The sequence below is a fragment of the Chiloscyllium plagiosum genome, chromosome 35, assembly GCF_004010195.1.
Source record: "Chiloscyllium plagiosum isolate BGI_BamShark_2017 chromosome 35, ASM401019v2, whole genome shotgun sequence".
Lineage (NCBI taxonomy): Eukaryota > Metazoa > Chordata > Chondrichthyes > Orectolobiformes > Hemiscylliidae > Chiloscyllium > Chiloscyllium plagiosum.
The window spans coordinates 20,204,066-20,227,706 of record NC_057744.1 but is presented as its reverse complement, the minus strand read 5'-3'; the positions used below and the strand labels follow the sequence as shown (position 1 = coordinate 20,227,706).

General features: G+C 39.7%; 1 protein-coding gene across 6 annotated transcripts in view; it reads right to left on the bottom strand.

Annotated features, from left to right (window-relative positions):
• igsf9bb (immunoglobulin superfamily, member 9Bb) overlaps positions 1-23,641 on the bottom strand; it is a 648,281-nt gene that overhangs the window by 102,863 nt on the left and 521,777 nt on the right. For all 6 annotated transcript variants that reach the window (XR_006309378.1, XR_006309379.1, XM_043676763.1 and 3 more), the window contains exons 7-8: positions 15,294-15,439; positions 4,350-4,492 (exon numbers count right to left, since the gene is read on the bottom strand). Coding sequence is in view for 4 of the 6 variants with exons in the window: in XM_043676763.1 (XP_043532698.1) it covers positions 4,350-4,492; positions 15,294-15,439 (289 nt within the window). In the remaining 2 variants the exon portion in view is untranslated. The remainder of the gene's footprint in view (positions 1-4,349; positions 4,493-15,293; positions 15,440-23,641) is intronic.

The window sequence follows — 23,641 nt, the reverse complement described above, 5'->3', positions numbered from 1 at the left end:
AATGTGCTAAACATGAATCACTTTGCCATGGTAAAACAAATAATGAGGGTGGCTTACATTTCTAAGCTGTAATTCTGACTTCCTACTTACTGTTTTTACCTCTTGCTAGTTCTATTCCCTACATCCTGACTCCCAACCCTCCAGCTTGCCACAACAAGTGTTTGTTATTCCCTCTCCTGACCCTGCCACTGGCTGTTTCCCTCCTCCTCCCATCTTATACTGTTCACCTTGTTCTCTTTCACTCATTGCCCCTCTCCTGAGTGCTCATTCACAGCAGGAGGTAGGGAGATAGGCAACAAACAGGAAGTGACAGACTCGGGAGAGGGAACTGGCACGCCAAGGTTCAAGACAGGGTTGACCAGGGAAGCAGTCAATGGGATGGTCAGGAAAGCCGACATGTAAAGCGGCTTTCCTTTTGAACAGTGTCTTGATGCAACTTCTTTTGCATCCGCATCCATGAACACCAACTAGCCACGAAATGACATGACCAGCTATCCTTAGTAGCCACACACTCAGATGACAAGCAACATGAGTTCGACTGGGACAACACTACTATTATAGGACAAGCCAAACAGAGAACAGCCAGGGAATTCCTGGAGGCATGGCACTCATCCACAGATTCAATCAATAAGCTCATTGACCTGGACCCAATATACCGGCCACTGCAGCGGTCTGCTGGAACTGACAACCGGATGCGGCAGATACAAATCACTATAAATGCCGGAGGAAACATCACAGAAACGCTTCACAGGAGGCTCCCAAGCACTGAGGATGCCACCTAGACAGGGGCCGAAACGTCTGCAACACAAATTCCCAGCTTGGCGAACAGAACCACAACAACGAGCACCCGAGCTACAAATCTTCTCCCAAACCTTGAACTTCTAGTGCATGGCTGAAGTCAATACTCTTCAGTGTAAATTTTGGGCAGAGGGTGTCTACAAGCTAGTCACACCTGGAGGGCATCACAGCTGACATAAGTCCAAGCCACAACCAGAAATTCCTGCCCCCAGACTTTGTAGCTGAAGCTGCTATTCTGGGTTAGTTATTCCTCTTACTAGCCCAGGAGCACAAAGACTATAAGACCACAAGATAAAGGAGCAGAATTAGGCTATTCGGCCTTTCAGGTTTGCTCCGCTATTCGATCGTAACTGATATGTTTCTTAACTCCATTCTCCTGCCTTCTCCCCATAACCTTTGATCCCCTTGTAATCAAGAACCAATCTATCTCTGCCTTCAATACTCTGGATGACTTGGCCTCCACAGCCCTTGAGGCAATGACTTACACAGATTCACTATCTTCTGACTGAAGAACTGTTACTTAACTGAGTTCTAAAGGATCACCCCTTCACACTGTGGCTGTGCCCTTGGGTTCTAGTCTCTCTTACTAGTTGAAACATCTTTTCCATATACACTGTCTTCAGGCCACTTAATACTCTGTAAAATTTAAATGAGATTGACTCGCTCATTCTTCTAAAATCCATCAAGTACAGAGCCAGAGTCCTCAACTGATTCTCATATGTCAAGCCCTTCATCCCTGGGATCATTCTTGTGAAGCTCCTTTGGACATCCTCAAAGGCCAAGATAAGGGACTCAAAATGGCTCATAATATTCCAAACGCAGCTTGACCAGAATCTTATATAGCTTCAGCAGTACATCCATGCTCTTGTGTTCGAGCTCTTGAAATGAATGCTAACATTGCATTTGCCTTCATCACTGCCAACTGAACCTGCATGTTAACCTTAAGAGAGTCCTGAACGAAGAATCCTAAGTCCCTTTGTGCTTCAGATTCCCCATTTAGAAAATAATCTATACCTCTATTCTTTTTACAAAAGTGCATAACCTCGCACTTTCCCACATTATATTCCACCTGCCACTTTTTCACCCACTCTCCTAAACTGTCCAAGTCCTTCTGCAGTTTCATCATTTTCTCAATACTACCTGTCTCTCCATCTACCTTTATATACTCTGCAAACTTAGCAACGATGCCTTCAGTTCCTTCATCCAGATCATTAATATATATTGTGGATGGTTGTGGTCACAATGCTGACCCCTGTAGAAATTGACAAGGCAGTGGCTGCTGCCCTGAAAAAGACTCTTTTATCCCCACTCTGCCATCTGCCAGAGAGCCAATGCTCTATCATGACAGTACTTTGCTTCTAACACCATCATTCTTAGTTCATTTAGCAGCTTCCTGTATGGCATCTTGTGAAAAGCCTCCTAGAAATCCAAATAGATCATGTCCACTGGCTCTCCTTTGTCTAACTTGCTTGTTACCTTCTCCAAGAATTTTAACAGATTTGTCAGGCATGATCTCTCCTTGAGGAAGCCGTACTGACTGAGCCCTATTTTACCATGCACTTGCAAGTGCTCCGCAATTTCATCCTTAATAATGGACTCTAATGTCGTACTAAAACTGAGGTCAGCCAAACAGCCCTACAACTTCCTGTCTTCAGCCTCCCTCACTTCTTAAACAGAATGTTACACTAGTTATTTTCCAGTCCTCTAGGAAACTCCTTGACTCCAGTGATTCCTGAAAGATCACTACCAATGATTCCACAACCTCTTCAGCTATCTCCTTCAGAAACTTTCGGTAACTTATCCATCTGATCTGGGTGATATATCCATCATCAGACCCTCCAGATTCCCAGCACCTTCGCCTTAGTGAAGGTCACTTCACTCATATCTGCCTCTCACTCTCTTGAAGTTTCTGGTATGTTTCTGATGTCTTTTACCATGAAGACTGATGCAGATGACTTATTCAGGTTCTCAGCCATCTCTTTGCTCCCCATTACTACATCTCCAGCCTCATCTTCCAGTGTTCCAATGTCCACTCTTGCCTCTCTCACTTACCTTACATATGTCTAAAAAAGTTCTTGCAATCTTCTTTATATTACTAGATAGCTTACGCTCATATTTCTTCTTATGGATTTTAAAATTGTCCTCTGCTGGTTTTTAAAGGCTTCATAATCCTCTGGCTTCCCATCAATCTTCACCGCATTGCATGCTTTTATTTTTGCTTTTATGCTGTCCTTAACTTCCCTTGTCAGCCATGGTTACCTGTACGATTCTCCTGCCTTGGGATGAATCTCTGCTGTGCGTCCCAAATTAGCCTCAGAAGCCCCTGCCATTGCTGCTCAACTAGCTTCCCTGCTATGCTTTCCTTCTAATCAGCTCTGGCAGCTTCTGCCTTATGTCTTTGTAGTTATCTTTTCAGAACTGTAACACCAATACATATGATTCCAGCATCTCCCTCTCAAGCTGTAGGGTGAATTCTATCATATTGTGGTTACTGCCCACCAGGGGTACCTTCACCTTAAGCTTCCTAATTATGACTGTCTCATTGCACATCACTACATCCAGAATTGCCTGTTCCCCAGTTGGCTCTACCACAAGTTGATCCAAAACAATGTCATAGACATTCCACAAATTCCTTTTCTTAGGATCCACTACCAAGTCCATTTTCCCAGTTCACCTGCACTTTGAAGTCCCTCATAATTACTCTAATATTGTCTTTCTTACATGCCTTTTCTATCTCCTGATTAATTTTCTGCTCCACATCCTAACTACTGCTAAGAGGCTTGTAAACAACTGTCATTAAAGTTGGTTTTTCATTGTAGTTCCTCAACTCTACCCACACAGATTCTATGCCTTCTGACCATCCATCACTTCTTGCCATCGATTTAATTTAGTTTCTTACTAACAAAGCAACCCCTCTGCCCAGCTGCCTGTCCTTTCAATAGGACACATATCCTTGGATATTTAGTTCCCAGCCTGGATCCTCTCGCATCTCTATGATGCCCACAATATGGTACCTGCTAACTTTAATCTGCGCTACAAGGTCATTGGCCTTGTTTCATATGCTGAGCACATTTAATTACAACACCTCCAGCCCTGCGTTGAGTGCCCCCCTTCTCATAGTTGTCCCCCTATCTATTGTGCCCGAAGTTATATTCCCGGCTCTTTCGGTACTCTTTGTCCTTTGTTGTGGAAACTGTTAATAACTTCTCCTGACCAACTGCAGCAGACCCATTTATTTGCAAACTGGGATAAGCAGAGATTAGGCATTGCAACTGTCTGGTTAGGATGACCCACAATTCTCTCCCTTTAATTTTGAATTTGACATTGGGTTGTATCCATGGAGCAGTCAAATACTTCCTCACTGGAAGACAGAAGAAAAGAATAATGCAATCAAAAGGTCTGTTATAAAGAAGTTGAGAAAATCCTATCCTCTCATAAATTTCCTCAGGTCAGGTCTTGAGTAAATTTTATGTGAGATATCCAGTCACTAGATCTCACAGTCTTGTTCTCAGTACAACCTGGATCTCATGACCCTATATTCTACATTTTACCTTTTCAATCCGTAGTGGTCGTCCATCTTTGGTCCACTTGACTTGTGTTGCTGGTGGATCTGCATCCACTGGGCACTTGATATATCCAGGCATCCCAACTGGCAGGTAAATGATGGGAGGCATGTTGACAACTCGTGCCGGATCTAACAAATAATGAACAAGCTGGGGTCAAAGGAGTAAGTGAAGGACAAATCTGAGCCTTGCTTTGTTATGATCAGATTGTCTCCATTGTGGCTGTTCTTTGATGGGGACAGAGGAAATTACATCCAATTATGTTTTTTTTTTGTTTTTGTGGTACAATTACAGGAAAATGGTAGACCTCACTGATATGTCACAGAGATGCTCTTTTATCTTTCTTCAACTGCCATTTTAAAGCCATTTGCCTGTAGAGCTCTCCAATTACATTTGTAAATCATACCGAGAACTGATAAACAAGAGGTAAAAGCGCATATTCAGGAGTTATGAATGTGTGGGAGTAGATTCAGTTGTAGCAAAGGTTTGCAAATTAGGTCAAATTATTCAATCAAACTACTGTCACAAATTGAAATTGCAAATATATCACTGTGATTCAAATATAATAGCTATTTTTTTGAAGCTCTTATGCTTCAGAATCTGTCGGCTTAGTGATGTCTGATTAAACTGTGTAAGTGGTAACTGTATTAGAACAAATAAATCCTAACAGGTTGTGGAACTGACCGGATCAGGTTCAACATTGTTTCAACTTCTTAGGTAAAGGTACATTCCTGTGAATTAAATGGAGAATTAAATTGAGTGAAAATTAAAACAATCATTGACCCCAATCCTGCCAGTTTCCTAAAAATGTCAGTGAGGTGAGAATTACCTTCACTGGGTTGCATGTTACAGACTGGTTGCATCTCCTGAAACTCTCCAAAATTCATTTGGAAGCCAAGGAATGGTGATAATGAAGACACAATGAGACTTTTGACCCTCTCAAGGGAGGAAGCCCCACGCTTGGAAGCTGAAGTCTAATCAAATTGACTGGCACCAGTTGTTCTGGCAGCTCCAACAGCTTGTCCTATACTGCAGACAGTACATGAGGAAAGAAACCAATCATCCTCAACCAAGGTAAGCACTGGGAAGGCAGAATATTACTAGTTCAGGGGGTGGGTAGGAAAGTGGAACTTGGAAAGTAGACAGGGGTTATAATCCCTTTTGGAGTGTGTCCTGATGCACATGGGGTACCCTTCAAAAATAATATCCCCCTACCTACCTAAAAACCAAAAAAAGAAACTGAGCTACCCATGCCAACTGTACTATGGCATGGGTAGGGTAATATTGGGAATCAGCTGAGCTTTTAGGGAGTGCAATTGTCCCTTAATTAATTACTTACATATAGTGAGTGGGTTGCTGATTTTGACACCAACCTACTGTTGGCATTGTGGGAGTGAAATCAGTGATGGGTGGGAAAGTGGCAAATGAATGCACACCATATTTTAGCTGCTCACCTGCTAAAAACAAACCTGGCAGATTCATGTAAAATCCAGCCCAATGCCTGAGAACAGGAATTAGTATTTTTTGTTCTTTCCAGAGAAAACACGAGTTATATTAAGACATTTTGCTGAAATAATGTGATGTGCATTTCATTTTGATCTGCCACTCTGTTTAGTTTTGTGTATTAAATAAAAAATGTCTACCAAACACACTTCCATAAACATTTTGGGTGGAGATTGCTTCCCACAGGAACAGCATCTCCATCAATGAAGTTATCACATTGGGCTTGTGTTCCTCATGTAAAATGAACCAGGGGGCTAGGTGTTCAAATCCTGGTAAATCTACAGTTAATTTCTTGGGTTGTCTATAATATATATCTGGTGATTCATTGCTGTAATGCTGGTACCCTCTCACTGAGGGGACTTGGATATGAAGCCTTGCCAAAACTGACCACGGATCTTTTTTTGCTGGGCTGTACCTTCCAAAAATGGGCTAATCATATCAATCAGCATGTTCCTTTGGTTGTTTGTAATAGGTAGGCAAATACCAGACTCAACCAATCTGCATTTGCTAAAGACAAATCAACATGTCTGTTAGACATGAGTCCTCAACTGTGAAGTAATGGCTGTACAATCCTAAATGTACTAATAGCTACAACCAATTTGTGATAATCAGTTCAGCTTGTAGCTCAGTTACATTTGCTAGAAATGACATACGTTCACACACAGTGACCTGTTCTCCGTAAACAAAAGAAATACACTCAAGCTATGTGGGGCTCTTGAATTACCCACAAGCTTGGGGAGTTGATAGTTCCCTATTGCTTTCTTCCATGACGATGTGTTAGGTAATCAAAGTTAAAAATCATACAACATCAGGTTATAGTCCAACAGGTTTATTTGGAAGCACTAGCTTTTGGAGCACTGCTCCTTCATCAAGTGGGTGATACCTCATGAAGGAGCAGCGCTCCGAAAGCTAGTGCTTCCATATAAACCTGTTGGACTATAACCTGCTGTTGTATGATTTTTAACTTTGTACACCCCAATCCAACACCGGCATCTCCAAAGTTGACTTCCAAACGAAAGAGCATCCTTTCCTCCTATTGTATGAATAGTTATGATCATTTGATATTTGGCATTCTTGCATTTGTCCTGATAAGTGTGTAATGAAGTCTTCATATATAACTTTTTATGAGGACTTGAATTCTGAATGACTGTGGATAAATTGATTTATTTCAAGTTCTGGAGATACCTCATTTTTTTAAGTGATCACATTGGACACTGGAACTTTAAAAAAAACACTTTATTTTATTTCAGCTAATTACTGGACTTGTTTTCTGGAGGCCACTTGTCTGACTTTTATGACGGACAGTTAGTTTCTAAATGAAAAGTGTTTTGTGAGCAGTTGAATTGATTCCCAACCTGTTGAAGGATAGAAACTTCTCACTTCAGCCCTCTTCAAAACATCTTGTGTATCCAGCATGTTATCTGGAACATGGATTGAGCTGCTCTGATGAGAAGCCTTGAGGGATTTTGTCTTCATATTTCCAGAATCTCTGTATTGGCAAAGGTCTTACAGATGTGTCAAACTGACATTCTACACCGTATTATTTTCGCCTTCATTAACTAACAATTACTGGCAAAGCAAATTTCTTTTGAAAAGTGTATCTGCAGCAATATCTGCTTGGATATGGTGTTTGTGTGTGTAGGATTATTTGGAGGGTTTGATATTTATGCTTTTGTATTTAAAATTTAGTGTTAATTATCTTACATTGTTGCTGACTAAGTTTTATTTTCACAATAAGTCAACAATGTTATTGTTTATGAAAGAGCTCTGGTTAATGGGTCGTTTTATTCTAACCTGAGTTTAGAAAAAGTACATAAGTGCAGATATTGGAACTGGGTAAAATATGTCATTTTATGATGTGAGCCATGTAGTAATGGGACTAGAGAAGCAGCGCACTCCTTTCACTTCAGTCATAAAAATACAGGATGAAAAACTTTGGCAACAAGTCTTTCATTACAACGTTAATCATGATTTCTTTTCTAAGATTTACAATAACTAGTAACTGGAGAGGGAGGTGTATGAACCAGCAACATTGAACAGATTGCAAATGGATGGGTCTGATGGTTTCTCACACAGTTTCCCCTATTGCCTCATTGATGTTGCCAGCAGCAAGGATTAGATGTCGGGGGCTCACTGATGTGCAGGGAGTAAACCATATGATAAATTAATTAAGCAACTAGGGTTCAGGTCTGACTAACTGAATGACTGTAAACCTCACTGTACAATCATAACCATTATGTTAACACCTGGATTAATACATGATATTTTGAAGATAAATCACAAAGAGTTCAAAATGCTCTCCTCCCAGTAAGTAATGAGATACTTCATTGTCATACATCTAATTTTAGGTGAGTTCAAGTGACTGGTCTGATTCAAAGCAGAAAACATTACTCAAACAGATCAGAAGTTCATGACATACAGAAAACTGCAGATTTCCTTTCTGATATTTTTATCCATTACTGAAAATTAGGCAAAACACAGAAACCTGGGACTGCAGCAAAACTGAAATATCAGGTCACAATGTAGAGCTTCCGATGAGGACAAATAGAGATATTTAATCAAGGAAGCACAGACTTTGGAGGGGGCCAATACTCCAGGTCTCTAGCTTGGATGAAAGCCAAACTACTCTTTAATTTTATTTAGTTCCCTGCTGCAAGGAAATAATGAGATTATAGTAAATGTAACAGGCAGTACTCTGTCTCTCCACCTCATATCTATCCAATTTAGAGCAAATGTTAATGCTAATGAGACGTATTTATATTCTGCTCTACCAAGAAATGCAATTACATTCTTCAGCCAGACAATGATACTTAACTCTAAATATTCAAAAACTAATAATCAAAGCAATCTTATTTTCAAATTGAAATTACCTTCTCACTGTTCTGAACAGCGATGGTATGCATGTTATCTTAATGCTTGTATGTGTGTACTATATGTATTAGCAAGGAAAACAAGGCTTCAAGAGGGTCTCAAACATCAATTGGGCCACTGCTACTTGACTCAATTAATTAAAGGCTAACAGTTAAGGCACAGTGCAATTTGTGACTTACTAATAACTGGTTCTAGGCAAAAGAAATGTTGATTATTTGACTAGGCCAGCATTTGATGTCCATCCCTAATTGTCCAGAGGACAGTTATGAGTCAACCACACTACTGATGGTCTGGAGTCAGGTAAGACTGGAAGATTTCCTTCCCTAAACAATGTTAATGAACCAAATGTGCTTTTATAACAATGCTTACTTGGTTGTCATTAGGGTAATTTTTAAATTCTAGATCTTTATTGAAGTCAGATTTCACTATTTACCATGATGTGAAGATGAACCTGATGTTCTGGATTATTAACCCTGTGACATTACCAATACACCACTACCCTGCCCCAGTCCCCCATCTGAAATACAGTATGGTGGCTAATGCAAAGAGGAAGTGGTCAACAGCATTAGAGAAGACATAATGGGACAAAAAGATATAGAGAATGATATAAACAGGTCTAGCAATTGCCCAGTTTATAAATGAGGCCATGGCAAAAATGATTTATCTTGTACATTAAAACCTGGTGGAATAATCATACCTTATTTTCAGGAGTTTGAAATTCAAGTCTGCATTCACAAAATGAAGCAGTCTATGTTTCCCAAAGAAGGAAAATTCGTAAATGTCAACAAGTTTAATATAGGGCAGCCTAGTTGTCTTCAAGTGATCAAAAAAATGCCCTTACATAGAACGCCTGCCCTGTACAAGAGGAGGAGATAAATACTGCAAAATATACTGTAATATACTGCAAAGGTTTGCATGTCTAATCCTATTCCTTTTCCTCTCCTCACACTGTGTCCAGTATTGTTTCATTAATGGAGCATAAATCCACAGTAAACCAGTGCTCAAGATACATGCAGGCCATAGGTGAACTTGCTCTCAAAGATCTGTGGAATTTCAACTATCGAGGTGACCAATCAGGGAAAAGTTGTCTCAGGTGTAGGAGGAACCGAATTGGTAAAGAGGTGTTTGCACAATGACAGGCTGGTTCTCACTAGTGAACCTATCAACAGCAACCTCAGGAGAGAATTAGCTGTCACTAGAGGACCTTTGAGCACTTGAGATAGTTGGCCATGCCAGTGAAAAGGTTGCTGAGCCAGGAAAGACCTTCTTCTGAGAATGGAGGGGTGTGCTTTTCCCAGGGTAGGGCCTAGTGCCAGGGCAGAAGGGCATCTATAGGCCTTGCGGAGGAGGTACCAGCAGGAGGATTAGGGAGAGGAAAAAGTCTGCAAGGATGGGAGAAGGATACCACAGGGAGCAGGGGTGCGGAAAAAGCTGCAGTGGTGCGGAAGGGAGAGACTGAAGCTTTGAAGAGTGAGGAGGGAGGCTCTGAAGGACAGAGTAATTTTAAACCTGATGATGAAGGAAGACTCCACTAACTGAGAGTCAGTAACACTTGAAATTTCTTGCAAAGGAGTCTGGAATATCAATCTTATGGTTGAATAAGTTCAGGAGCTACTAAAACATAAATAAATAGCAAATGCATCAATTGTTAAATTTAAATTGAGGTTTAGATCTGAGATGTAGTATTAAAAATAATAGCTGTCTGCTTAAAATCTTCCAGGTTTGTGCATACTTGATAGAAGCACATTCACGTGATCTTATCAGTCTGTGGAACATGTGATTAGAGCTGGAAAGGCTAATGTTCCATTTGCCTACTGCGTTGCCTGCTGAACTTGTATGCTTGCTTTTAGAGACTTTGCATAGATTCTGAAATTCTTTGTTTCCTTACTGCTTTCTGCAGTCTTTGTTGTTTTAAATAGTATTCAGCTCCTCTATTTTTCTTGCCAAAATGCATTACCTTCTTATACTCCATCCCTGAAAACTAATAGACTGTCGTTAAAATCAAAGAAGTAGCTTATATGAAAGTCTCAGGACAGCCCTTGAAAAAATTTCATCCCTGATTGCTAAACATAAACTATATTAGATTAAACACACTCAGTAGATTGTCATTAATTCTGGATGTTAGTTGTGGCTCAGTTATTTGCATTTCTACCTCTGACTCAGAAAGTTATAAATTCAAACCCTCTCCAGGACTTGGCCACAAATTGGCTCTCCAGTGAAGTGCTGATGGAATGCTGTACTGTTGGAGCTAATGTCTCTTGGATAAGGTGTTAAACTGAAGCTCTGACTGCCCTCTTAAGTTGATATAAAAGATTACCAAAACAGATCGTATAGTCAATAGCACATTGCTGATTATGTGAGCTTGTGTGTAAATTAGCTGCCACATATCCCACAGTTGCTTTAAATATAGCTTCATGGCTGTAAACAGATCTTGCATTGCTGAATCTGTATGAAGAGCTATATGAATGCAAGTCTTCTATCTGTGGATCAAGGATATTGGACTTCATATTTACCCATGTTGAACTTTATTTGCCAATTAGTTCATTCAGCAAGTTTACAAATTTCCCCCGTAACTTGTTTCAATCCTCCTCATTATTGACCAATCCTGCTAACGTCTATCACATAAGCACCTATGGATTCTGCCTGATATAATCCTGCCTTAACAACATCAAAAACAATCTGGACAGTGAAGGATTTGGAAGATTTGGAAAAAAGACAGTAATGTCATTTTAAAGGTAACCTGTAAGTTAAAAACAAAAGGCTAAAAATCTGCATGGCTACAAATTCTCAAATGTGGTAAACTGTTCCAGTGTGGAGGAAACAAGGCTCAGCTAAGGATGTGAAGATGCTACTACTTTAACAAGGTTAGGTTGTCTGTGTTTTGTTTTCAAAGTGGTCATAAATGCATCGATTCCAATGTGTCTGGTTTGGATGGGTTTTGAGCCAATCTGATTATAGCTAACAGGTACTGCCTCAGAAAAAAGGCTTTTGAGTTTAAAATAAAACACTTGTACAATGAAAAGGGAATGGCCAGTTCTCCCAGCTCAGATTTTCTCTGGTTTGTTTTGGTTTTAGTAGTCTGGCTGTTTTGCAGCTGCTGGTCAGTTTTTGAGGCTGCTGGTCAAAGAAACCGTTCCATACTGATCCTCTCTCTCTGACATCTCTCCTGTAGGAACCTATGTTTGATTTTACCTTTTTTGCCAAGGGGATATTTATCGGGATGTTGCAAGTATTTGGAATAACATCATTAAGTTGAGTTAGAGTCAATTGGGTTTTTAAATAGTTAAGTTTCTCTGTATTCTGTTTTCTTTTGTTTGTGTTTCATTTGGTAATCTTGCAAATAAATTCTGTTTTGTTTGAAATGAAGTGATTGGGCCAGCTGCATCCCTCCTGGAATATCCAGTCTACACCTGCTTAAAACAACGAGAAAAGTTAGGGTCTGGGCTGCCTTCTTGAAATGTTTTGAAGGGGTTTGGCCTGGTCCATAACAAAGTCAAGTGCTGAAAAGTTGGACCAGGCAACTTGAGTTGATTTAAGAGGTAGAGCAGGGGGACCTGGTGCTAATGCTTCCCTAAATGGATGACTGTAAAATGGTTCTAATTTTTGCCCTTCCAAGCAGATTGTCCAATTTCTGATCTAACCAATGACATCTCAGTAATTAGCTGAATTTTCAAATCACTGATGGAGATTGCCAAAATTAAATGTATCGTCATCCCAATAGACAATCAGAGGTTGGATGTGCCATTTCCTAGAATATGGGCACTGAGTGGTTAAATCCTTTATCTAGGACAGTGCCAATTATTGGTTGTGTTAGTTTTGACTTTTCTCCAATGAACAACTATCAATTACTAGATGCAACGCAATAACAGCATGCTTTTGGAGACAGGATTTATTCCAGTCACAGCCTAGTACATTATCTTGGATTGACTGTTCCAGATTCTGAATGTAAGATTTTTTGTTTCACTCAGATGGGCATTAGATCGATATCTGTTATGGTTTTGTCCATAACAGTCACCTCTGGCTTGTTTGTATCAGCTAGAAAAGCAGTCTCTAACTAAATCACAAGCAAGCAATACAACTTGTTTGAATAGTGACCTAGCAATTTATTAAAACCCAGTGAAACAATCAAAGTAACAGGTCACACTTAAACTGAAGGTCAACCTGGACTCATGTTCTGTAACAAATTTGAATGAAAAACATCATCAGTAACAGTCATCATGAGACAAATCCATCTTTCACCAATGTCCATCAGGGAAGGAAAACTTCTATCTTTCCATGAGCTGGCCTACATGTAACCTCAGTGCAACACAATATGGTTGACTCCTGACTCCCCGTTGAAATGATGTAGTGACTTAGTTATATCTAACCACTATGAATAAGTCTAATAAGAACAAGATCTGAAGGACCACAGTGATAACGAATTAAGCACCGAAAACAAAACAATGGAGGCAGTCCCAAGAACGTTCAATAGTTTGAACCAAGGAATGGAAGGATTAACTCATGAGGATGGTTGGAGTTTAGATAAATCAGAGACAACTTTATTGAAACATAGAAGATTATTAAGGGTTGAACAAGTTAGGTGCTGAGATGTTGTTCCCCTTGTGGGTGTGTTGAGAACTATTGGGTAAAGTCTCAGCCTAAGAAGCTACCCAATTAAAACAGAGGAGGAATTTATTCTCTCAGCGGTTAGTGAATCTGTGGAATTTGTTACTGCAGAGGGCAGTGAAGATTGGATCATTTTGTATATTTGCAGCTGAGATGGACAGACTTTTAATCATTGAGGGAATCAAGGGCTGTAGAGTAAATGCAGGAAAATGGAGTTGACGATCAGCAGGTCTGCCAAGATCTGCTTGAATGGTGCAGCATTCTTAATTAGAAGAATTTCTTCCTATGTTGAGTAACCTCTTGGTCATATATCTGCTCAGTCAATTTTACAAATTGCTCCTCACTGTCATGTGGGGCCTTGAGGCAAAATTAGGAGATTTGTCCAAAAGACAAATTGATTTTTATGGCAAAGGTCATTCAAGGTCATTCCTGTTGCCATCCACAATTCACAATCTTTATTACATTTCACACTTTGCCATGGTGGGATCTGAACTCATAACATTTGTCTTTACTAGTCATTACCATAATCACCAGGTTATCATTCCTAATTCATGCGCTGCAGAGGAAGAGCAAATTGGAAATCCCAGGAATTGATGCTTTGCATAAATGTGAAATTTCTTTGAAACACACAATGACAGTGCCTCATTACCCACACTCTCACAAAACATCTGGCAAACATTTAAATTGTTTTAAACAAATGGTGATTTTTGATAAATTATAATACTGATTACATTATGGGCTTGTTTGGAAGGAGCTCGAACAACATTACCATTTTGCTTTTCTCAAATGTTCATAATTAACTTATTGGCACCATGGTAAACCATTTTCAATATGCATAGATTAAGAAATCAAGAATGAGAATGCAAAGAACACAACATGTGCTAAAGCACTATATTAGGCATAGAACATGAGCAAAGAGCCTGGCAAATGGTTGCTGTTTATTTTATCAATGATCAACACTTAGAAGCTAAACATTTTGTTTAATGATTCTTGGAGGAAAAGGAAAGTAACTGTTTAAAAGATAACAATATGAAAATAAGCCAAACCTTTACCTGATTACATTGTTCATCACAGCAGACACAGTGGGGTTTACTATGTTAATGTCTTTTGAATATGGAGTAATTGGTGTCGACATTGAATATACTCTGAGTAGCTGTTTGGACTTCTGTTAACTGATAACTTCGGTTAGTTCATTCATAACAAAATTCTTCACTATTTTCCCAATGACCAATATTAAGCTAACTGGCCTAAATTACCTGCATTTTTAAAAGATTCTCTCTCCCTTTCAGAAAATAACTGATATGAAATCTGATAAATATAGTGCATGATCACAGTGCTGAAAAGCACATTGAAAATATGTTTCCAGTTGCAATAACGTGGAGTGTGTGAAATAGAAATTATGGAAGATATTTCAACATTGTCATTATGAGAGGAATGGCATATTAGCAACAAGAGAGGACTTAAAATTATTCCAATGAGTTATGACCTGTGATATCCTCAACTCTGTCATTGTTGTCTGAACACGATAGTTTACAGATTCACTACTGATTCCATGTGGTTGGATAATTGGACCTTATTGCACATTATGCTGCAAACACATCTGGGGTAACTTTAATATTGCATGACAGTGTAAAACAAATAAAGAATAGTCAGTGTTTCATTTAACATTGATTTGCATAATTTCAGTACATATTACCACGAGATAAATTACATTTGCAGCTCATTGCCAATTGCATTGTCTTCTTCACTTTGTTTAATGGTGGTGTGAAGCTACAAGTATGAACAAGATATTAGAGTCTGAAGTCCAAGACTTCAATGGGTTGGGAAGATACACCGTTTTCACTGGTGGCACTTGAAAAATAAAGTGTTTGAGGTAGACAAATGCTGAGATAATTGCAGGTTAAACCTCTGGGGCTTTGCCCTCCTATCCCTCCCCGCAAAGGCCACACTCACACTGGACTGTCAAGTAGGACGAGGCTGAAGGAGAACGCCCAAGGCTGTTACTAGGTACACAGGTGTATTTTCCAGCATCCTCAGGCTTGACTCGGAAGATGATCAAAGTTCCATCAATCAAAATTCGTACCCTCAGCTTCAGATCGCTGTTAGAAACAAAAACAGGAACAGAAACTTTTTTAGTCAACTTTAAAATGTTCCAAGGTTTATTCTTTATGTATTATTTAGATACTGATAGTCTTCTAGAAACCTATCATTGGTTGACACAAACAATATTCATAGAAACGTGTAAATCCAAATGAACCTGCTCCTTTAGGAGGTGGAAGATCTTATGGAAGTGTTAGAACTAAAAATAGATACCTACAAAGAAGGGAGCTGGTCTGTAATCTATTGGAGAGTTTCAAAAAGTATTTCAAGTATTATGAGTGTGGGGCTGACTTGAATAATCTGTCGTTTAACTGCCCATCATGTTCATATATCTGTATGTTTGTAAAAAACCAAGAATGGCAATTTGCATTTCAAGTTCCAAATTAGATTGTAAACAAAACACACTCCATGGTATGCGTGATAACTAATCATGCTAAAAGGCCTTTTTGCAGTTATCAAAAGTAAGAAAGTTCATGCTGACGAAGTAGTATTTCCCCACAGCAAAACCAAAATAAAAAAACGCTGGAGAAACTCATCGGATCGGGCAACATCTATGAAGAGAGGAGGAGAGTTAACATTGAGTTTGAAAAGATTTCTTCAGGTAGGGGCTGGAAAATGGTGTATTTTTAATGATGTGAGAGAAGGAGCACATGGACCAGTCAAGGGGAGTGCTAATGGAAAACGAGGGATTGAGATGTAGAAAAGGTGTAAATGTTAAATGTGTCAGCATTTTCTGGTTTTATTTCAGATTTCCAGCATCTACAGTATTTTGCCTTCATCTGTAGCATTTTACATGTTCAGAACAGTCTGTCAGTATTGAATGTACCTAGATCAAGTTTACAGAATGGATCGATACATTGTAAAAGTCTGTCTTTTCAATAGTAACAAAGTGCCTTTGCCACAACTGTAAAAAAACCACACTATGTCTCTAATAGTGTAACATATCCATTTCATGTATAGTACCAACTATCTTTTCAGACAACCCTCTGAAAGAAATTGCAAATTCAGCACAAATTTGCATTACACTGCAGGTAGGTTTAAACTACAGGTTTGTAGCCACTAGATTTTGTTTCAATTTGCACAAGACCATTTTGACAGTTATTAAAGATAAAGCTGTCACAATGAAATGATAAATATGGTCTGCTTCAGATTTCATTGACAGCAGAGCAGTCAAAGCAGGATGGGTAAATGTGTTACTCTGAATCTTCAGAAACTGTACTGATGAACTGGAGATTTTCCTGAGACCATGCTGGTGAATTTGAAACAAGTATGATACATTGAAAATGCTACCGAGAGATTAGAAACCAGACCCAATGAATCAAAACCCTTTTACTTAATTAGTTAAAGGGGAATCCAGATGGAACACATAAAAGTAGGTTTATAATTGTTCTTAGAGATAAAATTAATATTGTGGATTGATTATCGATCCTGCCTGGCTTGCATACTATCTGAATCAATAGCAATAAAAATATGGAGTATGTACAGTAAGCATCAGGTACACAGTATGCAGAATGTTGAACATCTTACTTCAAAACAGCTAATACTACATTTAAAACCTAAAAATGAATTCAGAGACATGTGTGAAACAAAATAAGACCCAATCAAACAAAACTGTATTCAAATAAAATCCAAACCACAATCTAGTCCTCCATAATCCATGACTGTCCTCAAAACGACTGTTCTGTTGAAAGGTAATGACTGAAATCTTAGTCACACTGAGGTAGAGAGTCCTCCCATCTTGACTGTGAGTCAACCAGATTGATGGAGTTGCAATACGGGTCACTATAGCAGTCAATGGTACGTGAGCATTTGTGCACCTTAATTTTAATCAAATGTGCATGAAACATACAGCTGAAGGAAAATTAGAAGTACAAACATGGTCAATCAATGATATGTTGCTGACCACCAGGAAATTGCATGCAGATGTTTTTGAAATGGGGATTTCATGTTAATTAATAGAACTTGTTTGAGCGTTTGATCTCAGACAAAATGAAACTCTGATTTACAAAGCAGTGTGTAAGAGACCACATATTTTCCCTTTTTTGGACCATAAACTGAAAGAAAATACCAGGAGAGTAATGCAACTGGAAATTCAAGTGCCACACAACTGTAACTGGCTGTATGTTAATGTAAAATTGCTCACTTTGCTGAGAAAAGATAATGTAATAGATGACACACTAACAAAAATGTGGTTGTACTGGAATAGTTAAGAATTTGGGTGGGGAAATCATAAGAAATTGTGTCAATTTTGCATGAAGAATGAGTGATGGAGGCTAAATGTAATTTTATTTTGTTCTGCTGTTTTTTACCTGGTGATGAAATGCATCTAAAACTGGTGTTTAATCTCATTAAAAGTGAAGGCATGAAAGAGACCAGATATGTTTTCTTTTTGAGGAAGGAAACTGGAACAGAGGTTGGGCTGCCATGTAACCAAACTATCAGGAGAGTCTGACAACTGGTCATTTAAGTGCATTCAACTGGGCGGCACAGTGGTTAGCACTGCTGCCTCACGGTGCTAGAGACCTGGGTTCAATTCCCACCTTGGGCAACTGCCTGTAAAGAGTTTGCACATTCTCCCCGGGTTTCCTCCCACAGTCCAACAATGTGCAGGTTAGGTGAATTGGCCATGCTAAATTGCCCATAGTTTGGGTTGGTGTGGACTTTTTGGGCCAAAGGGCCTGTTTCCACTCTGTAAGTAATCTAAAAAAACATATTTTCAACTCTGCCAGACAATGATGATTTTGAAGCAGAAAGAGAACAAATTTGATACTGAGCTGCAACCATGTCTTTTGAGTTATGGAATTCTACTTGAAAATAATCCTCAAACTGGTTCAGCTGCTAAGTGTTAAAAGTTGCAATGCCAGGGCAGGCGAGAGAGAAATGTCATTGCCTGCTGCACCCGAATGTCAGCTTTTAGCTTCCTTTAGTGTACTGCCTGTCAACTGCAATATATAGCTCCAGATATTACTCTACTGTCCCATCTAAGGATGCTATATGTTTACACCATACGACCATAAAATACAGGGGCAGAATTAGGCCATTCAGTCCATCAAGTCTGCTTTGCCATTCAATCGTGATTGACATATTTCTTAACTCCATTCTCCTGCCTTTTCCCCATAAACTTTGACCTCCTTATTAATTAAAACTCTGAGTATCTCTGTCTTCAATGCACTCAATGGCTTGGTCTCCACAGCCTTCTATAAGACAAGACATAGGAGCAGAAATTAGGCTATTCAATCGTGGCTGATAAGTTTATTAAACCCATTCTCCCAGTTTCCCCCTGTAACCCTTGACCCCTTTGATACTCAAGAACCTATCTATCTTAGTCTTAATTGTACTTAATGACCTGGCCTCCACAGACATCAGTGGCAATAAATTCCATAGATTCACCGCTCTTTGGCTGAAATGTTTCTCCTTATCTCAGTTCTAAAAGATCTTCCTTTTTCTCCAAGGTTGTACCCTTAGATTCTAGTCTCTCCTACTAATGGAAACATCTTTCCAACATCTTCTCTGTCCAGGCCATTCAGTATTCTGTATGTTTCAATTAGATCCCCGTTATCCTTCTAAACTCCATCGAGTATAAACACAGAGTCCTCAAATCTTCCTCATATGTTAAGCACTTCATTCTGAGGACCATTCTTGTGAACCTTGTCTGATTATGCTTCAGGGCCAGTACAGTCTTCCTGAGATATGGGGCCCAAAACTGTGCACAATACTCCAAATGTGGTCTGACCAGAGCCTTATAGAGGCTCAGAAGTACATCTCTGCTTTTATATTTAAGTCCTCTCAAAATAAATGCCAACCTTGCATTTGCCTTCCTAACTACTGACTCAACCTGCAAGTTTACCTTGAGAGAATCCTGGACTAGAACTACCAAGTCTCTTTGCACTTCAGACTTGTGAATTTTCTCCCCATTTATAAAATAGTCCATGTCTTTATTCTCCCTATCAAAGTGCATGACCTCACACTTTCCCATATTATACTATATCTGCCACTTCTTTGCCCACTCTTCTAACTTGACCAAATCTTCTGCAGTCTCCCTGCCTCCTCAATGCGACCTGTCCCTCTACCTAACTTTGTATCATCTGCAAGCCTAGCCAGAATGCCCTCAGTTCCTTCACTTAAATCATTAATATCTAAAGTGGAAAATTGTGGCCCTAACAGTGAGCCTTGTGGAACACCACTGGCTGCCATCCTGCTTTCTGCCAGACTGCGAAGCTTCTATCGATACTAGCATCTTGCCTCTAACACCATAGGCCCTGATCTTACTCAGTAGCCTCCTGTTTGGCACCTTGTCAAAGGCCCTTTTGAAGTCCAGGTCGATAACATCCATTGGCTCTCTTTGGTCTAACCTACTTGCTATTTCCTCAAAGAATTCTACCGGATTTGTCAGGCATGACCTCCCTTTGATGAAACCATTCTGACTGTACCCTGTATTACCATACACTTCCAAGTATTCAGAAATCTGATCCTTCACAATAGATTCCAGAGTTTTACCCAACACCGAGGTTAGGCTAATTGGTCTATAATTTTACCTCTTTTGCCTTACTTCCTTTTTAAAAAGGGGTGTCATGTTAGTGATTTTCCAGTCCTTTGGGACCCCCCCGATTCTAACGATTCCTGAAAGATCACCACTAATATCTCCATTATCTCCTCAGCTATCTCCTTTAGAACTCTGGGTATATTCCATCTGGTCCAGGTGATTTATCCACCTTCACGCCATTCAGTTTTTCTAGCACCTCTCCTTGGTGATGGCCACCATACTCAGCTCTGCTCCCTCATTCTCTTGAAGTTTTGGAATATTACTCGTGTCTTCCACTGTCAAGATTGACACAAAGTAATTGTTCAGTTCCTTAACCATTTCCTTGTTCCCCACTGCTACCAGTGTCAATTTCCAGGGGCAATGAGTTTCACAGATTTACCATCCTCTGACTGAAGAAATTCCTCCTTCACTCTGAGGCTGTGCCCTTGGGTCTTAGTCTCTCCTACTAGTGGAAACATCTCCATATCTAGGCCTTTCAGCATTCTGCAAGCTTCAATAATATCCCTCCTCCTCATCCTTCTAACCTATATCAACTACAGGTCCAGAGTCCTGAACCACTCTCCATATGACTAGCCTTTCATCGCCAAGATCATCTAATACCAGCACATCCTTCCTCATATACAGGGCCTCAGCAGTACATCAATGCTCTTGTATTCTGAAATACTCGAAATTAATACTAACATTGTATTTACCTTCATTACTGCAACTGAACCTGCCCATTAACCTGAAGAGAATCCTCAACTAGTACTCCTAAGTCACAGTGCTTCAGATTTCTGAAGCCTTTCCTCATTGATCTGCATGCAAAACAACAATAAATCAATCAAAACATCTATTCTTCCTACCAAAGAGTATAACTTCACATTTTCCCAGATTCTATTCTATCTGCCACTTCTTTGTCTACTCGTTTAGCCTGTCCAAGTCCTTCCACTGTCTCACCCTTTCCTCATCACTACTTGTCGCTTCACTTATTTTTCGATCATTTGCAAACTTAGCCAAAATACCCTCAGTTCCTTCATCCAGTTTGTTGATAAAAATGTGTATACTTATCATTTCAACACTGACCCCTGTGGAAATTCAATAATATCCCTCCTGAGTCAGGCACTCTGAAGCCTCAGAGTGAAGGAGGAATTTCTTCAGTCCTGAAGAAGGGCTTATGCCCGAAACGTCGATTCTCCTGTTCCTTGGATGCTGCCTGACCTGCTGCGCTTTTTCAGCAACACATTTTCAGCCCTGTGGAAATTGACCACACCCTCACTCCCATCCTGAAAAAGATTTTTTTAGCCCCACTCTCTATCTTCTGTGAGTCAGCGAACGCTCTATTCAGACCAGTACCTTGCTCCTACCATCATTCTTCTTATCTTATTTTGGAGCCTCCTGTGCAGCGCCTGTAATGGACAGGACAGGGTCAAAAAGTGGCTATTAATTGGCCATAAGAGTAACAATATCAGGCCACTGGCACCTCTATTGCCCCCTCATAAAGCTTCACACCATTTAGGGGCAGGTTAATAGGCAATGGGAAAGTCACTTTTTCCATTTTACACACATTCCTGTCCTCAAACTTGCCAGTGAGGTGTGTCAAATGCAACTCAGGAAAGTATTTCCTCATTTTGATTCCTGTAAATTGCAACTGAATACATAAAACTATGACATCATGTATTAAATTGTCATTATCTCATTAACACACAGTGTCAAGGTGACCCCACAGAAATTTCTGGAAAACCTCAGCAAGTCTGGTAGCACCTGTGGAGAGAAAACAGAGTGAACATTTTGGGTCCAGTGACCCTTCTTTCCATAGATGCTGCCAGACCTGCTAAGAAATTCCAGAAATATCTGTTCATGTTTGTAATTTCTAGTATCTGCAGTTCTTTGCTTTTTTTTGTCTAGTGGAGTCAAGCTGAACCTGGGTCAGTTTGTACTCAATGTCCAAAAAAGTTTCCAAAGAAGGAGAAACCTATCAGGAGGAAGTGCCATGGGTAGTATCTTGTGTCAAGTCTCTTCAAATGACAGGCAGTTGTATTGTTGAAACTTGTCCTAGCTCTAATCAATTTTAGAATCAAATTTGAATCCTGTGCTTTATTTTATTTAGTGCCTCATGAGTTGGCACATTTGCCAACAAAACCACAGGGATTAATTTAGTCATCATGTACCATCATCAATTTAATGCTTTACAAAGAGAATTGTCAAGCTCTGGCTAAATGAATGCAGATAAAATTTCAATAATTTTATCCAAAAAAAGAAAAGATTAGTAACAAAATCACCAGAGCTATTTTCCTTGCAACACTTACAGGTCATTCTTCTATAACGCACATTTGGTTAACACAAATTTGATGCAACGCTATTGACGAATTGGGGGACATTGTTTCTAAAGCATAATTTTAAAATGTGTATTGGCTATAATGTGATTCTGGCTCCATTAGTTTAAATGGCGTGGCCATTGCGCGGTTTTCTTATAACGCTAGATTGCACGAAACCAGAACTAATGTGTTATAGCAAAACCGACTGTATTTGAAAATGAGAGCTTTGTAATATATATCACCTTTAGCAGTTTCTGAAAATCAACTAATTATATCTTTTTAAACATTTGACATCAAAGTCATTATTCTCATTTGCAAAAGTGACAGTAAATCAACTCCACTGATACATCATTTGCCAGTAATCACGGCCAGAAGACAATAAAACAGGTAAGAAACAGGAACAGGAGTCAGCCATTCAGCCTCTCAAGCTTGTTTTGCCCTTCAATAGGATCATGGCTAATTTGGCATGCTTCACATTCACTGTCCTGCATTTTCCCCATAGCTCTTGATTCCATGATTGATTAAGACTCTGTCTCAGCCTTAATTATATGCAGGGACTCTGTACCCACAGCTCTCCATGGCAAGAAGTTCCAAAGGCCGGCAACCCTCTCAGAGAAGAAATCCATCTCATCACAGTCTTAAATTGGCACGCTTTTATTGTGAGATTTTGCCCTCTGGTCCTGTGCGAAACTAGTTTTATACATTTCATTGAATTAAATACCCATTCTTGTGAAATCATATAAGCCAAGAGTGATTTCAGAACAGTTATCTGATACTAGGATTCAAAAGAATTGTAGAATCCCTGCAATGCAGGTAGATGCCACTCAGCCTACTGGGTCTGTGCTGACCCTCCAAAGATCATCCCACCCAGGTCCAGCTTATCCCAATAATCCTGCATTAATCATGGCTAATTCACTGAGCCTGCACATCCCTGGATACTATGGGATAACTTAGTATGGACATTCCAACTAACCTGCACAGCGTTGGACTTTGGGACGAAACTACAGCACCTGCTGGAATCCTAAGCAGACACAGGTAGAACATGTAAACACCACAAAAGACAATCACCCATATGTGAAATAAATCCTAGGACCCTAGTACTGTGAGGTAGCAATGCTGACCACTGAGCCACCATTAATTTCTAGCATTCAGTCAACAGTTAAATCTCATCTCCTTTTATGCTTTAAACCAGCAAGGTTCCTGTAGCAGAATCTGAGATACAAGTCCCTGTAGAAGTACTATAGATTGTCATGTTAGACAGCCAGACATCCATTGATATCAGGAGTAAGTGAGGACTGCAGATGCTGGAGTACCAGTGTTGAAAAATGTCGTGCTGGAAAAACACAGCAGGCCAGGCAGCATCC